At 35.1% G+C, this 18,486-nt stretch overlaps 1 protein-coding gene across 4 annotated transcripts; it reads right to left on the reverse strand.

Annotated features, from left to right (window-relative positions):
• Nucleotides 1-1,805: 1,805 nt before the first annotated feature.
• LOC129256273 (uncharacterized) lies at nucleotides 1,806-16,215 on the reverse strand. Of its 4 annotated transcripts, none has more exons than XM_064097199.1 (9): nucleotides 16,045-16,149; nucleotides 9,086-9,161; nucleotides 8,591-8,727; nucleotides 7,578-7,849; nucleotides 6,857-7,164; nucleotides 6,569-6,714; nucleotides 4,889-5,052; nucleotides 4,449-4,539; nucleotides 1,806-3,830 (listed from the first exon to the last, which is right to left on the reverse strand). In XM_064097199.1, the coding sequence occupies exons 3-9, from the start codon at nucleotides 8,637-8,639 to the stop codon at nucleotides 3,457-3,459; spliced, it is 1,404 nt and encodes a 467-aa protein (XP_063953269.1). In that variant the 5' UTR covers nucleotides 8,640-8,727; nucleotides 9,086-9,161; nucleotides 16,045-16,149; the 3' UTR covers nucleotides 1,806-3,456. The 4 variants fall into 4 exon arrangements, with proteins under 4 accessions (XP_063953269.1, XP_063953267.1, XP_063953268.1 ...); XM_064097197.1 differs by lacking the exon at nucleotides 16,045-16,149 and adding an exon at nucleotides 9,638-9,763; XM_064097198.1 differs by lacking the exons at nucleotides 9,086-9,161; nucleotides 16,045-16,149 and adding an exon at nucleotides 9,638-9,705.
• Between the last annotated feature and the right edge of the window lie 2,271 nt (nucleotides 16,216-18,486).

The following is an 18,486-nucleotide window of genomic DNA, read 5'->3' on the forward strand; positions in this document are numbered from 1 at the left end:
AATAAAAGAATAACACGTAATATATATATATATATATATATATATATATATATATATATATATATATATATATGTATACAGTGCGTACCAGAAAAAACGAAACCGAGTTTAAGCGATGATTTATCATAACTTACTCACAAATACAATAGACAAATGACCTACCAATGTAAAGCTTAGAATCTCCTCTTTCATCTGATATTACTAAGATTATTCCCCATTCACGCATGAGTGAGCAAAGACAATTTGAAAAAAGGATACCAAAAACTCATTTGGCGGGGGGTATCTGAATTTCAAAAAGAAAATCACATGCCTAAAAAGTTCAATATCTGCTCTTTTATTTGATACCTTTAACCACAAAAAATGGTCAAGAAGTAAAAAAGTTATGTTCCCTCGAAACAATGCTTGTATTTCCATAATTTCATAAAATAAACGTGTTTTCACCGGTTTCCCACAGAAGCAATCGCATGGTTAACAAAAGACTTAATGCATGGCTGATCGTCAACAAAACGGAGTGTCAAGTGAGTTTGAACGCTAGCCTGTAGAACCTCTTGATTTTATGAAATTAAGGAAATTCAAGCCTTATTTCAAATAACCAGAACTTTGTTATTTCTTGACCATTTTCTGTAATTGAGGTATCAAATTAAAGAGTAGATATTGACCTTTTTGAAAATGTGTTTTTCTATTTGAAACCCAGATACAGCCCGCCAAATGACTTTTTGGTATCCCCTCTTCAAATTGTTTTTGCTCACTCATGCGTGAATGAGAAATAATCTAAGCAATTTCAGATGAAAGAGGAGATTCTAAGCTTTACAATGGTAAGTCATTAGTCTATTGTATTTGTGATTGAGTTATGATAAATCATCGATAAATCTCGGTTTCGTTTTTTGTGGGACGCACTGTATATATATATAAACAATCAATCATTGTTTTCAGAAACAATAATCTTATTCACAAAGTGATAAGCATAACTGGAATCTTGTTGTACTTACAATCGCTAGACAAAATATATGAACGATAAACATGTATAATAGATTTAACAATAATATTCATTCATTTTCCCTTTTCTTATACATGAGCGGATGATAGCATATTATGATTTTTCTCCTTCCTCGTTCAATGTTATCACAAAACTTATTTACCCCCAAACCATTGAAATTCGTTATTACTCTTATCCTCATGATCATCGTTTTCCTTCTCATTTTTGGCAGATTAATATCTTTCAAGTTTTTTTTACACCATACTTCAAATGTTATGTACTCTGCATGAATTCCGACTGACACTCCATTGAAAAGTGATTTTAGTTAACAGTTTTATCGGGCATGCGGGCTCAGATGGATACAGCGACCGCCTCATGAACATGAGATGTTGGATTCCCGACCGCGTCCAGGTCATACCGAAGACCGACCCTTTGCTTTCCTTAGCTAGCCACTCGGAGAAGGGTATGATAATCACTATTTCATTTGTATTTTATTGTATGAATTATGCAATATTTCATATTTTGCAGATTTGATAATAAGAAGACTCTCCTTCAAGTCACAATGTCAATTCCGCATATTCAGGGAGGAATAAAACATTGTGTGACTTTATTATGATGGTTAATTAAATATATTATATTTCATATTATAGATTACAAAGGAAATAATTGGTGACATCAATGATTCCCTCATTTGCATACCGACCGGGATATGCACAGGCCTATAACTGTGTTGTGAAATCAAACACAATCTTCAACGCTTTTCTTTTGCATCCGATGTTGATTAGATTTTCAGTGTTTAATCTTTCTTTATTTTATTCTCATTTCTTTTAAAATACTATCTGCTGAGGAGGACAACCCATTTAAAACTGTTTAAAATGATGATTTCAAATCATTTGGTCGGGGTCTTCTTCATCGAGATCCATAAACTTTGTTTGCTTCTACAGCAACATGCTTATATTGCATGGCGAATTGTAGGCCTAATAGACGGCAAGAATCAAAATAGAATATCAATATCAATGTAGAGCTATTCTTTAAAAAAATGATAAGATACGCTATGGTCAAAATAATCACATGTAATATAATATAACATCGTATCTCATTAAAGAATGATGAAGTTTAAGAATGGAATTTGACGTCCTACGATTGGACCTAGTTGTGCATGTTTAGTGCCTTGAGAAGCCATCAGTCCATGTCAGCAGAGTGCTAAAATATCCCCAGCCGCCATCAACATCTCTGTCTTGCTCCCATGCATCGATATTCACCCTCATGATCATCCCCATGCACCTCGGTGAGTTTCACCTCGTCTTCCACGTCTGCATCGTCGCCTTCGATTACCCGCTTCTACATCGTTTCCTTCTGTATGCCTGGCGGACCTCTTCCCAGAGTTTCTTTCGATGAATTTCATTATCGTATAAGACTCCTCATGGCCTAAAGTCAAAACACGGACCGATTCTGCTATGTATCAATTCGGAACCAGATAAGTCAAACATGACCTCATCTCCAATCCTCACTGGTCGACGACCATCCTTAGAAATAGCGGAGATGTGGAAAAACACGTTTTTTGAAGAATGATGTTCCGTTATGAATCCATGAGTCGAGTCTCCTCCACAATATTTCTTCACCACACCAGTTTCTTGGGTTCCGACAAGCTCTTTGAAGTAATAGGCATGATAGGAATTACATTTTTTCTTCTTCTTTGGCATGATAGTTTCTTGTAAGATGAATTCGTATATTGTACTAATAAGTAACGGTTGCAGTTTTAAAATGACAAAAAACTGACAAAATATGACGGATCACTTTAACATCAATACATATTCTAGATACAAATATTTTATAACAATGTATGAGGATGTTTTGGGGCTTTCCAATTCTATCTCTTAGCCGATCGGCAATGCCAACTACTGGCAGAGTATGTTTCTAAAAATTGGGCAATACGACTCTATATATGGTATTCCGTTGAATCATGATAATGCCTAATTTCATTAACATGATTATGTCGAACAGTGGGTATTTCCATCCATGATTTTATAATGCACATGAGTGTAGTAAAATACTTCGGATATGCGTCATCCAAATATAGGGCCTAACATTGGCGTATGGATGGGGTGGATTTTGGGGCAGCCCCCCTCCCCCATCCCATTTCTCATCCCAAAAAAATCACGACCACCCCCCCCCCCAAAAAAAAATTGATAACAAAGAAAGAAAGAAAATATGTTGAAAATGAAAAAGATGAAAGGAAGGGTGAACTATGATAGTATTTTCCGATTAGGTCAAAGTCTATAATGAAATAATTTTTATGTAAAAAAAAAATGCTAAATTCTCGCGGCTTTTTATATATTTTGCCCAATTTGCCCAAATCTATTTTTTTTTCTTCACTTTCTATAATATCGTCCAGTACGTCAACTATCCTGACCTAATCCCTTACTATACCAGAGGATCGAGTTAAAAAGTTCAATCGATCCCTATATCAAAATGAAGCACTATTCCACATCACTAAATTTGTGTTTCATGTAAATATCATTTAGACACTTGGTAATCTCCTCCGTGAAGTAGTACCACTTCTTGCCATGGACCTCTTTGTCCACCTTGTCTGGGTGATAGTGACTGATGGCCTTCAAGAGCAGCTTCTTGGTAGCGAGTTTCTCATTCAACTTTGCCCCTTGAGCTTTGGGTGGCCATGTCTTGTACAGAGTTGCGACATACTCCTCGGGAGATAGGTTTGAGAAGCCTTTGAGCTTATCAAGGTCTGCCTTCATATCAGCTAGAGCTGCATCCTTCTCCTTGTTCTCCTCTGTGCCCTTGTCAAGTCGCTTCTGGAATTCCTCAATATACTTCTTGCTCTCCTCGAACCAATCTGGGATAAGTATTGTGGTAAAGAAGACATTTACGAGTATTTTTTTATTCTCATGATTCACTCCTTTCAATGTACAAACAGTATTTAGCTCTTTTGTCTTTATTGTAACTCTTAACTAATTAACAACCCCTTGAAGAGACCCTTTGCAAAAAAGTTGCTTTGCCATCCAAAGGTAACTACCATGGCAATTATGTCAAACAGCCCATCAGAGTCAATATTATATTGTAAGTTCTTTGGTTCAGAAGTATAACTTTTCAAGGATGCTTTTTGTGACCACTAAAAGTGGCACCTTGCCACTGAAATGTCCCCCACCTCCACCTCAACGGGTTACTCCGCTGATCACCACTTGATGATAATACATGTATACACTGAATAGTATTCAGTCATGTCCTTGGCCCAAAGGAGACCCTAGCCTTACAAGCTCTGCTTTTTCAGGGGTTCTCCTTGTCTTTCGTTCAATACGTTCGTTATTTGATGTGCTTCTTTTTTTCTACTGTAACATTGGTTTATGATTAACTGATTTGCATTTGCAGAATGTGAAATCACACTTGTAAGACAAAATGTATATGTGCAGAAAGAAAGACGAATAAATATTTTATGATATATATACCTACTTACCAACGTTATGGAAGTTTCTTGGAGCCATACTAAGTGCAAGCTCTATAGCCCTTTTATAGCAGTTCTTTCCTTTCACTGTTAACTTCAGGACCTAGTACCAATGATAACATACATTATCATTGCGTTATACATGTGATACAAATAAACCATATATTTGTTATAAAAATGTTGGCTGTTTGTGTTATTCTTTCTTTGTTTGTTTGTTGTTTTATCAAACATGTAAACAGTAGTGGGAAAAGAATAATGCAATGCTAATATACTGTCGACAAGATTTGCTAAGAGGTGAGGAAAATCATAATAATGCTCATCATATAATACATCTTTATCTGTAATTTCATCACAATGATGAAATTATTTATTTTGCCGTATGTTGTCTGGATATTTTATTGATTCCCTTTTCTTCTTTTCCAAAAATACTTTTCGTATTCTATATTCTTTACCTTGCCATAAATCCTTCCCATCCGGCTATAAGCAATAGCTTCCTGTTCAATATCACTTCCTTTACACAAGATAGCAGACTGTCTGTACCAGTCCATGACGGACCACACTAACTCCACGTTCAGATCCACATTGTCCTTCAGTCCTGTCTCCAAGAGTGCATCGCCTAAAATAAATGGTTGTCATGTTTACCACAAAAGGAGGAACGGAAGATTAATACGACAATCAATCGTCATCTACATTTAAAATCGAATCTACTATAAATAAGGCCGAAATAGCAAGAAATAATATTTAACACATATACTTCTAAGATTAAAAAATAAATAAATAAAATCACTTCATCTTAAACTATGAAATGGCAATCTATAGATTTCATCATGTATACACTGTCATAACTATAGTCCTAAAGAACATTCCTTTATTTGCTCAACTGTGACTAACATAATGTCAGTAAGTATTCACGCACATTCATATTCAATAAGTTTACATAATATGCACATAATGTGTTGGTATTAAAGTAACAATATTCACTTTCACTATTTGTTGTGAATAATCGAAGGAAATGCTATGCTGTGTTTGACATAACTTCATAACAGGGTTTCTATTAGACATCTACCTTAACCAGGGGCGTCGAACCATATTCCGGATGAGGGGAGAAAGCAAACGTGAAAAACAAAAATGTAAAAGATTATAGATGCGATCTGCTATCCAAATTATAATACAATATTTTTGCATAAATTTATATTTTTGTATGTTTAATAGTATTTTCATGCCAAGTTTAATGGTTTTATAGTGCTTTACAATGCCTTTAAAAAACTATATAAAAATACATATTTCCATTGCATACTATTAATTTTTCAAATTGTAAAATTATTTGTAGTGGGGCGATCTCCCCCTTGCTGCCCCCCCCCCCTCCATTCAACGCTTCTGACTTTTACCCTATTGCGAAATTCCCAGGTGTGTGAAGGTGCCGCATTGCGAAATCTATGTCTGTCCAATGAGGTTACTATTTGAAACATAGCAGTCGGATATTGCCCAACAGGAAGAGATATTTCGGGATATTTTTAGACAACAGACTGAAATACTTTATCTCAGGGCGTACATCGCGACAGAGATTTAAATAGGGTCAATGTGATATGACTGTATCATCAGTTAAACTTGTTTTATGACGTTTTCTTTAAACATATATGAATTGAAAATATTTCTAAATGTTTCTTTAAAAAATGAGAGGGTATCCAATCGTATTTCCGGTTCGTAGATTGAATATACATTTTTATATTATACTACTGCCATTCTAGTCCCGTTTAAATGCTTTCCTGTTCTCTGCCTATATTCTCTTTCTATATAGTTCATTACGGGTCTTCCTATACATCTTATTTTCATCGAATCTTACCTCCAATGTAAATGTATGAAAGTACAACTTTAGGCCAATCTCTGAGACACAAACGCTGCTGTTTATAACAATTTTCGTGAGTTTTTGGTGAAAGTGAATTTGGGCATTATTAAATACTCATTTATCTATATTACAATTTTCCTTAGTTCTGATGAAAGTGAATTTGGGGATTCATCCTATCAATCTGTCATAAATTATCAACATCTTATTCAATATTCCTTGGTTGATATCGAACAAAAAATACATATCTGGCAGAAGGACAAATGTGACATTTGAAATTGGAACGTACCAGTAGCCCTTGCCTTTCCAGCTTCTGCAAGACATGTATGCTGATGAACATCCTCCTTGAGAACTTCCACTTCGGAATGAATGGTTGGGTCTTTGCCACACATTCTAGCTGCCTCTTGGATAGGGAAATAGCACTCTTTCATAAACCTGTAGGTATTGGAAGTAATTCATCATAATCGATAATATGCTGTTTGGATTTAGACCTATTTAGGAATGTAAAGTAATTGAATTAATTACCAAAATATCATATGCAATCTGAATCATTGCAATATACATTTGTAAAGCTTACCTAAAACATTCTTTGTACTTGAGCTCTCCAAGTGCTGTTAGTCCTTGACCGAAGAGGTGGGTTGCCAGTTGGATGTAGTCTTCTGCCTTTTTCTTGCCATCTGACATGTGAGCAAGAGTTTCAGTAAGGAAGCCCATTTTCTCTTGCTCATCCTCATAAGATTTGTTAATCCATTCGATGGCTTCCTCACCGCACTTCTGCATGGATGCTTGTAGGTGGTCGGTCCAGGCGGCGGTCTTACAGTACTTCAGCAGAAGTGCCTCGTTGAAGTTCTGGAGGGCATCGTTGAAGTGACGCCTGGCGATGATCTTGAATATATAAATAGCATTTTAATTTAAAAAAAAAGAAAAAGAGTATAGGTCTATATATTCCAAATAAAAGGCAAAAATAGTCCAAACTGTATGGCTTTAAACTTCATGGATTAAAACAAATATGGAACGACTGATGATGTTGACTAGCCGAACACTAGATTTATATTCACTGAGCTCAAATATTTGAATTTGAAAATAATTTTTTTTAAGATTCAAGCTAAATCCATTGTGACGGGTCACTTACCAAATCTGATCAGGATCTGTTCAAATTTTTTGTAAATTTGAGATCTCAAAGCACTTGATGATAATAACAAAAACTTGCCGTGTTGCCAAAATTATCAATGTATGGAGGTATTACCGTATCACTAATTATAAATAACCAACTTTCATTTCTCAGTTCCATATCTCACCTTCTGTGTCTTTTGATCTCTGTCTGTTACTGACCCGTGCAGTGAAGCCAACTTCCAGGTTGCCATGGCAATATTCTTGATTGCCGAAACCGCATCATCGTCATTATCGCTGCAGTTGTAAGCACATCGGTACCATCCAAGAGCAGACTCTAGTCTCCCACTCTGGATGATAAACCCGAAACCCTCTTGGGAAGATTTAAAGAAACTGTTGCCATATTGCCGTTGCTGTTTCGACAAAGACGGTGCACCGGGTGCTCGAGAAGCCGCCATTCCTGCTGAAGGAGAATACGCCTCTAGTTACCACAAGAAAGTTTTAAACATTCCTATTCAGACATTATAGTTACAAGAGTGCAAAGTATTCCTTCTTATCAAAAAAATGTTTGCTTGCTATTCCGATAGTAATATAGGAACAAAGTTCAGCAGCTAATAAAAATCAAGATTTCCATGGTAGTTATTATAATGTCAAAGATTATAGTGTTGATGTAATAAGGACATGGAGGGGCGGATCCAGCTTTCGCCAATGATGGGGGAGGGGAGATAACATTTTCATCCACATTTTCCCCGATCGGTCGATAAAAGCTTATTTTAGTTGTTCGCTTTTTGAGGGGTATAATTCTAACTAATGACTTATGTTTTAAAGGGATGGTCCGAGCTGAAATTATTTTTATCTTGACAAATACAGTAAAATTCACAGAGCAAAATGCTGAAAATGTCATCAAAATTGGATAACAAATAAAGAAGTAATTGAATTTTAAAGTTTATCAAAATTTTGTGAAAACAGTGATATGCACATCGTCATGAATATTCATTAGGTGGGCTGATGATGTCACATCCTCACTTTCCTGTTTGTTATTTTATTACATGAAATCATAAATGTTTCATTTTTTTCATACATGTTTAAAATGATGTGTCTCCATTGTGATGAAATAAGTTGTGGCAATTTATAACTAATGCACTTAATCAGTTGTCAATCCAATTGTTTTAATTCTTGGTAGAAAGTTTTTGAATAGTACCTAATTTCATATTGTAACACGCGGAAACTGATGCAGAAAGATGACACATGACATCATTCCTTGTGTTTCGGTTCGTTTAATATCGATGGATCGTTTTATACAAAATTCCAAGTACAAGAACAAAAGATAGAAAAAACCTGTAAAAACCAATAAGAACAAAACCATTAAATAGAATTATATGTTTCAAAAAATGCACAGAATAGAAATATACACATATTTGCTTGTGACTCTAAGATAGACATTCATCAATATGACGTCAAGTAGACTCGTAATAATAAATGATAAACATGTTTTCTATATCCATTCATTAAACTTAATCAATATTGCCTGAATCCAACTCATCTAATCACAAATTCAGTTCCTCCATCGTTATGGAAAACTCTTTCAACAAATAAATGAAATACAACCATTAAGTGAAGTTTTACCAAACAACAATTAAAATATGCCAACAAAATAACATTGAAATACAGTGGTTAATAAATGATAACCACTCACCCTGGCAATCTGGCCTAGAGGACCATATTTCCTCTAGGGATAGCCTCACCCGCTACACGAGTGTCATGTCAAATACCTTTAAAAGGAAAGTAACAATTATTACATATAGTAAGCAATCATCGTGACCCTTAACTCTGAAGACACAAAACTGAAACATTGAATTAACAATTCAATAACCAAACTCAATTTAACCGAAATCTTTCACTCTAAAGATCATTTTACTAAATTGTTTCACTATAAGATTAGAACCGAACACATTCTATGTTTTATAACTACATACTACAATCAAGTATACAAGTACAAGTGATTAATACAAAATATAACAAAATGACATAAAAATCATCTGAAGTAACAAACACAGATGCATAACTAATAAACTATTTAATTCACAAAACCCCTTTAAAATAGGACGGATAACATGCTATGCTAGCAAAGATATCTCTTTAATATAACCTAACGTATTATTTAAACAATAGAAAATGCATTGTGAACCAACTTTATAAACTATTATTCAAAACTAACAGAATCGACAAAATAAGATAATTATCTTACCTATAATTCTGACCCGAAAATGAAGAAGCCTCTCTGCCTGCCCCATGAATGGGGTGCAGTGCAGGAGTGAATTGGAATAAAATCCTCTCTCCCTTTTATGCAGTTATCACTCTCCATTCACAGATGCTAAGCATTGACCATAATTATCTACGTCATACAAGCTCATAGCTCTGGAATGTGATGTTTTGACCCAAAGACCATTCAGCATCACTCTTACCCAGAAAGATTGTGAATCATACTTCTTCAAAAGCATGAAGATTGTTAAATATTTCTACTTTCTACTACTTCCTGTGCACTTCCTGTGAAGGCTTCTATTACTTACAGACAAATAATTAAGAGTTATGAAAATATATGAATTTCCATTACAGTTCATTTTGACCTGTTACATACTCCCCTTTTTAATTGAGTGACGTCCCGGCACTCACTATACCAAAATTATTACAAATTAAAGTCCTACTTTAAATAACACTACCCGGAGATGCTTGTTCCCAGTTACAGAACAAATAAATTTACAATTAACCATGACACTAAAGATATAAAGCCAGTAATCACCCGATACAGAATATGAAAATCCCAGCAATAACTCGGTATTGGCGAACCCGCACCACTAATACGAACTTTCTGGTCTCGTGACGAGAATAAAAACAGAAAACATATCTTGACTAGTGCAAAAACTTAACTGTTTCAGTTTTCAACTAATGAGGCTCCTAGCATTAACATTCCAAGTGCTTCCTAACTGATCCTAACAGCTCCAGATTTTATACCAAAAAAAAACACCAATTGTTTAGTTATCGACATAACCTTCACAATCCATGTATCTCAATGAATAACAGACCATTACATACTTTATAACCAGTAAATCAATCACTACAATATCATATACCTACTTATCCTTACAGCTGATTCAAACTGTTTAGCAAAATTACAAGGCAATAAATAAATAACAACAATTACCAGATTTTTCCCCAAATCTTAGCAATTTCCAATGGAACAATGGTTCATCAATATAACATACTGAAAAATCTTATAACTTTTGACTAATTCACTCAACTACCAATGCGTCCTTTCCGGCCTCGAAGGTTAACAGAAAAACAAAGGTAAAGAGAAAAACTTTACTGTCCCAATAGTCACTCCAGTATCCCTCTAATGCAATCCCGGTCTCAGATTGAGGTTCTCGAAATTTACATTGATACTTTATCCTGACTAAACCTAGCAGTACTCCTAGCCAAATCCCAGTTACAAATAAAAAAGATCAGCATATTACAATATAATAACCTATAACACACAGAAACATAAAAGTAAAACAGTTTCATCAACACGTGGGCTCCCCTACTTTTTCAAAAGTAGCCCCTAAAACTATTAAATACACATTCTGGATCAAACAATTAACATTAATTCACGCCATAACTTATTAAACCGAATATTAATCAAGACCCAAAACTAAACTTTAAAAGTTAACAAACTTCAAGAATCAGACAAAGAAACGCCTCAACTATTCGCAAGCGATAGCTCAGTCGGTAGAGCGGGGGTTTCGGATTCCGGTGACCCGGGTTCGATTCCCAATTAAGTGGTGCGCTAGTGCCCTTTGGTAAGGCATTTATCCTCATTACCAGGTCCCTCGGAGAGGACCTTAAGCCGTTGGTCCCCTGGTTGCTTGCTCACAGGCATTCGTGTTTTCTTAGCAGTCAGGTAAAACAACCTCGGTATAACATGTTTGCCAAACCCATGAGCTTACTCTGCACATACTGTACTCCCTCCTATCAACATATAAAATACTGGTGTCTCTGGCCTCCTACACCCCAATGTGTGGTTCCCATCCAACCAGCCAAAATTACACAAGAAAGGGGGCATGGACTGTTCCAAAACACAGCATTACCATGACTACACAAAAAAATGAACCTTGAACAGTGCTCAGTGTTCCCTTGACCAAAGCTTTTTGATCTGAAAACTCTTACAGGGTATCTCATAAAATACCTTTCCATTAGTATTAATCCCTATCAAATACATTGTAGCCTCATATTATTTTAAAACAAACTACATTTTGGCTACAGCATTCACACAATGCACACACACAATACATCTTAAACTTAAAGCTACATTCATATTTACAAATTCAAGATGTCCAAACAGACGGATGAGCTCCTCAGATTGTCAGGGTTAATTTGAACCTGGTTGTATCTAACGACGAACATCGATCCTGCTGACTACGCCACTTGTAACACGCGGAAACTGATGTAGAAAGATGACACACGACACCATTCCTTGTGTTTCGGTTCGTTTAATATCGATGGATCGTTTTTTACAAAATTCCAAGTACAAGAACAAAAGATAGAAAAAAAACCTGTAAAAACCAATAAGAACAAAACCATTAAATAGAATTATATGTTTCAAAAAATGCACAGAATAGAAATATACACATGTTTGCTTGTGACTCTAAGATAAACATTCATCAATATTACGTCAAGTAGACTCGTAATAATAAATGATAAACATGTTTTCTATATCCATTCATTAAACTTAATCAATATTGCCTGAATCCAACTCATCTAATCACAATTTCAGTTCCTCCATCGTTATGGATAACTATTTCAACAAATAAATGAAATACAACCATTAAGTGAAGTTTTACCAAACAACAATTAAAATATGCCAACAAAATAACATTGAAATACAGTGGTTAATAAATGATAACCACTCACCCTGGCAATCTGGCCTAGAGGACCATATTTCCTCTAGGGATAGCCTCACCCGCTACACGAATGTCATGTCAAATACCTTTAAAAGGAAAGTAACAATTATTACACATAGTAAGCAATCATCGTGACCCTTAACTCTGAAGACACAAAACTGAAACATTGAATTAACAATTCAATAACCAAACTCAATTTAACCAAAATATTTCACTCTAAAGATCATTTTACTAAATTGTTTCACTATAAGATTAGAACCGAACACATTCTATGTTTTATAACTACATACTACAATCAAGTATACAAGTACAAGTGATTAATACAAAATATAACAAAATGACATAAAAATCATCTGAAGTAACAAACACAGATGCATAACTAATAAACTATTTAATTCACAAAACCCCTTTAAAATAAGACGGATAACATGCTATGCTAGCAAAGATAGCTCTTTAATATAACCTAACGTATTATTTAAAACAATAGAAAATGCATTGTGAACCAACTTTATAAACTATTATTCAAAACTAACAGAATCGACAAAATAAGATAATTATCTTACCTATAATTCTGACCCGAAAATGAAGAAGCCTCTGAATGGGGTGCAGTGCAGGAGTGAATTGGAGTAAAATCCTCTCTCCCTTTTATGCAGTTATCACTCTCCATTCACAGATGCTAAGCCTTGACCATAATTATCTCTTATCCAGAAAGAGTGTGAATCATAATTCTTCAAAAGCATGAAGATTGTTAAATATTTCTACTTTCTACTACTTCCTGTGCACTTCCTGTGAAGGCTTCTATTACTTACAGACAAATAATTAAGAGTTATGAAAATATATGAATTTCCATTAAACAGTTCATTTTGACCTGTTACAATATAATAAAATACAAAAGAACAAGTGGGGATATGACATCATCAGCCCACCTAATAAATATTCAAAAAGACATGCCTAGAACTGTTTCACCGGAATAATGCAAATATTTAAAATTCAATAACTTCGTTATTTGTGATCCGATTTTGATCAAATTTTCAGCATTTTGCTCTGTGAATTTTACTCTATTTATTGAGATATAAATATTTCCAGCCTGGACCATCCCTTTAAGTTCAGCCAGATTTATCTAAAGGCCAGTGCACACCTTATGGCGTACTGGTCAACGATCCGATCTTGGAACAAATCGTATTGTGCTCATTTTCTGAAAATGTGAATTTAAAGAATTTTATTATTTGAGGTTCAAATTAAAACTGAAAGAATATTAATATAACAATTCTGGATGATTGCAAGCCTTCATTTTGGAGTAAAGGCCAAATTGGTTTAAAATCGTATCCAATCTTACGATTGCTATGCCGTCATTACTAGATATTAAATTGCCTTTTTTCTAATAATGAGGATAGCATAGTCACACATTTGAATATATAAGATGAAGAACATTACACAGTAAGACATTCCATGTATCAATATTAACACCAAATTCTACTACGTTTTATTAAATATCGGGTCGCAGACCAAATATTAAAGGTGTGCGGTGGCTTTTAGCTTTATCCTTACTATAAAGATAATATATACATCACAATGCGCGAGGGCGATCAAATTTGTGGATATTTCATGTATTTAGATTTGAAAATCAAACATTCTGAGCAGTTCCTTTTTATCATGAACAAGTTGCATATCCATCTAATAAAACAAATTTATAGGCCTACTTACCAGAAAAGGGACCTATAATAATGACTGTTTGCCTAGACTAATGAAGAGGGTTCATATATTACGGATGAATTAATGCGAGCGCGAAGCGCGAGCTGAAAATTGTTTATTATTCCAATCTGAAAACTAGACATTTTAAGCACTTTAAATCTATGAATATGATGGGTATCTAACTAAACAAGATGGGAGCGCGAAGTGCGAGCTGTAAACTTTTGATTTTCCGAGCTGAACACCGGATTTTCTATGCACTTTTTTGTAATCATCTAACAAAATAAGCTGGGTTTTTTTTTAAATGTAGGCCTACTGGCCCAAAAGGGAACATTTAAACACTACTTAACATGTAGCAAAATTTAAAGAGTATATGGATCTCACTACATGAATCATGTGAGCGCCAGCTGATTTCTTTCTCTTTTTTTTTGTTTATAGATTTAGACCCCACTCCAAAAAAAGAAACAACGGATCATTCTAATTACTTTTTATAATCATGAGCAGGATGAGTACACTCATACAAATATTCGGCAACATACTCGTCACACAATAATGGTTAAAACTTTATCAAATTCTGGGTAGTTTTAAACCAATAATGTGTGTTTGGGTGAAAACTACACAGTATTGGTTGAAAACTACCCATAGTAGGATAATTCTTTTAAGCAATAGTTGTGTGGACAGCATGTTGCCCAACATTTTAAGAGTGTACTAAACAATACAAACCGCGAACTGAAAACATTTGATAAACTGTCGTGAAAAGGGGACATTTGTTGCACTGTTTGTGGAAATTCATGAAGAGGATACGCATGTATCTCACTAATCGAATGATACGAGAGCAGTAGTGATACCCAGGGTGATACCTCGAATCGCGAGCAGAACAATTTTTGCATATCGACATATGTCATCCTGTTGAGCAGATTCTCACTCAACACTAATGCAATGCCAACGCGAAGCAAGAGGGAAATTTGTAATTTTATATATTAATGACCTGAATGCTTTTTATTTTACAATTATTCCCCTCCTCTTATGTCATTCACTCCCCCTTATCTTTCTTCGTTTTCTCCCCCCCCCCCTTCGTTCATTTTGCGCCTGTCGCCAATAGGGGACAGCGGCCGATTCGCTCCCCTTCCCTCCCCTCCTGGATCCGCCTAGCCCTGTGTTCACGATATATACCCTGCTTTAAATCTTGTACTTTTTGGACGTCTTGTTCCCCCCTCAAAAACCTCTCTATCAAAACATTTTTCTGCGCCCCCGATGACTATCATGTAGCAAAACAACAACAACAAACAAACCAGAAGGATGAAAGTGCTCATGGGCGGAAATCCCAGGGGGAAAGTGTCCCCATTACCCAAAATAGTAGGGGGACACAATATCAAATGCCCCTCTACTATTTATGGTCTTTTATGATGGAAAGAAATACATCATTCACAATAAAACAAGTATTTTGGACGAGATGACCACACTTTTTGGGTGATAACCTTTTTTTATTTCCGTTTAAATTTATTTTGGTTTAAATGACCTTACATTTAAGGGTGACAACTTTTTTCTTTTTTTTTTTTGCTTGTCAAATTTTCCAGCCCCTGGTTCCCCCTTCTTTTTGGAAGAAATTTCCGCCCTTGAAAGTACATCTAAACAAGACGTTGTCAGAACCCCTGTGAACGATTTTTTAAACAGGGGGTGCTGGTTTAAATTTGGCGAAAAATTTGATAAGACAAATAAAAGGTTTTCACTATAAAATGAAGGTCATTTTTGGTTACATTTATGCTATTTAGCACATCTACCAGATTTCCAGGGGTTGTTTCCTATCGAGAACAGCTTCAGCACCCCTAGCATCCCCAGCTTCCCAGGGCAATGACCACCACCACTTCCACCACCATCACCAATATAATATACTAAGACTTGTCACATATGTTTATTTTTTAATATTAATTTTGACTAAGTAACGTATGCATTTTGTCAAGCAAAAATACTCATATTCCACAGATTCTATACAGAATTTAGTGACAGTATTGTAGGCCTATGTACTCACAGAAATGTTGAGATTTTAAGATGATCGGCACAGACCTCCATCCAACCCTCTGTTATAAAAGATCTGCCTCAGTCAGGCCTGGCCTCAGTCGATCATAACGTATCTGGCCGAGACACTGATGTTGCGTGCAGTTAACAGAGTGGGGGAATCCCCATAGATAATAAACATAATAACATGTTATCTACCGCGTTATAAAATTGCAAATACAGAATCTTTGTGCAGGGGAATTTCGCAATACATTTCAAGGTGATTCATGAAAACACTTTATGAAGGGGAGGGGTGCCGACATGGTCTTTATCGTTTGGACAAGTATTCGTTAAAATCACTATGGATTTTGATTACAGAAATGATCTACATTGTGGATAATTTTAACCGACCCTTTTGTGTATCTCTCTCCCTGTCATTCACAGCCTCATCATTCTCTATTCTCTCACTCCCCACCCCTCAAACACACAAACACACCGCACACACCAATATACCGTCCGATTGAGCTGTACGACGAGTTCAGACCTGAGCTTGATAAAAAAATAATAATAAAACTGATTTTTAGTTGGTCTAAGGTTAGAGACGACTGTAGGAAAAAAAGCTTTTCATGGGTTAGGGTATAAGAATCGTAGAATATAAGTTAAAATGCAAAATAATAGCCTGCATCAGCTGTGTAAGAGCAACACAAAGGCATTTGATAGGGGAATGTGTAAGACAAACTATTAAAACTGGACACCTTTTTCAGTAAATAATAGGGATGTTATAGTTTCACGACCCACACCTTTTTTCATACCCTCTTTTCTTTCATGTTCTTGCCTTTCTTCTCCTTGAAAATCCCAAGGGGTCGTCGTCGACTACCTCCCCGCCCCCTCCGTGTGGCATTGCCCCCCATTGCCCCTGCATCCTTGTAGACTCCAAGATCTGAAACTGCGGCCAACGAGACAATTTAGCGCGGCCCGCAAAATATTTCAAGTCCTTATCTTCTTTCAATTCACAATTATACTACATTGTGTCTTAACCGTCTGTTTTATTAAACTCGAACCTGCATAAATAGTTCCACGGCTAAGGGAAAAAAGGAGGAAACGGAAAGAGAAGGGAAGGGTTAATATGCAAGTTTAATTTCAGAATATTTTGTCAAAATCTATCACATTTTCGCTCTAAAAAAGGTCTTTTTTTCTTGCTCACATTTTTGTTGGAAATTTTCCCCATTGGCCATGTCCTGCTGCTCAAAATGTTTATTTCATTCTGCCACTTATCACTTGTGTGATTAATTTCTGGGATTTTTTTTTTTTACAATCCATTAAGTATTTGACTTTGAATCAAAGAGAAGATTTCACTTATTCCGTTAGTGGCAACTTTGAAACCAAAATATATTCAATTATTTTGATATATAGATATATATATATATAATCACAAAAGGTTTAGTAAATGCCGTGGAAATAAAATCGTAGATTTTAAAAGGAGCATAGCTCTCAAAAATGAAAGGTAAAGTCACACTCTTCGTCAGTGCCCATGATGTGACAAAAAAGAGAATTCAAAATCCGTATCTGAAACAGTCGTGAAAAACACGTCTGTTCATGGGCAAACGGATTGTGAAACTCACCTTTCAAAGAAATCAATGCGCTGAAGATGGAGGAAGCGCACTGTAAAAGACGCATCTAAAGACGCGTTACCATGACTGCAAGATGACAATGGCGATTTTGATTTCTCTTTCTCTTTTTTGTCACATCATGGGCACTGACGAAGAGTACGTGTGACTTTACCTTTCATTTTTGAGAGCTATGCTCCTTTTAAAGTCTACGATTTTATTTCCACGGCATTTACTAAACCTTTTGTGATTATTTTATTCCTTATGCCGAAAATTTGGAATTCAAAATAAACTGTTGGAACTAAGTACAATGCATTACCACTTTGCCTCATTAATATCTTCTATGTCCAACACGCGGAACGTAATATCGTTATATATATATACATGTATATCGAACAAATATTCCTTTATTTCTTGTTTATGTATAGCTATTGCACTGCTTTATTATTCGAATATAATTTATATGTCATTGTATTTCTGATAATTCATTTTGTATAACTTATTGTATTCAAACTATTTAATTAATAGACGCCATTGCTTTTATTATCATTATTTTGTATTTCCCAACTTGAGAAGGCCGTTTTCTTAGCTAATTTGTAATTTGTAATATGAAAATACTTTACACTGTACATATCCTTTCTTGTTTGTAAAAATGTTCAATTATATTAATGTATGCTACTTAATCGTTTTGTAAAGCGCTTAGAAAAACCATGTATTAAGCGCTATATAAATACAATGTATTATTATTATTATCATTTATATATATATACCGGTATATATATATATATCCCTGAAATTCTGAAAATGGGTTTCCGTTTTTATGGAATGCACTGTAAAGTTAGTTACGTGAACAATTACACTCTTTTTTA

This window comes from Lytechinus pictus, chromosome 3, assembly GCF_037042905.1.
Source record: "Lytechinus pictus isolate F3 Inbred chromosome 3, Lp3.0, whole genome shotgun sequence".
In the NCBI taxonomy this organism is placed as follows: Eukaryota; Metazoa; Echinodermata; class Echinoidea; order Temnopleuroida; family Toxopneustidae; genus Lytechinus; species Lytechinus pictus.

Bases quoted from the DNA above. Each gene is read 5' to 3' on its own strand.
- LOC129256273 (XM_064097199.1), bottom strand. From the start codon at position 8,639: ATGTGTCATCTTTCTGCATCAGTTTCCGCGTGTTACAATATGAAATTA. The intron at 6,715-6,856 runs GTAAGCTTTACA...CAATACCTACAG, and splicing joins AAGTACAAAGAATGTTTTAG to GTTTATGAAAGAGTGCTATT. The intron at 4,540-4,888 runs GTAAAGAATATA...CATTGGTACTAG, and splicing joins TGGGAAGGATTTATGGCAAG to GTCCTGAAGTTAACAGTGAA.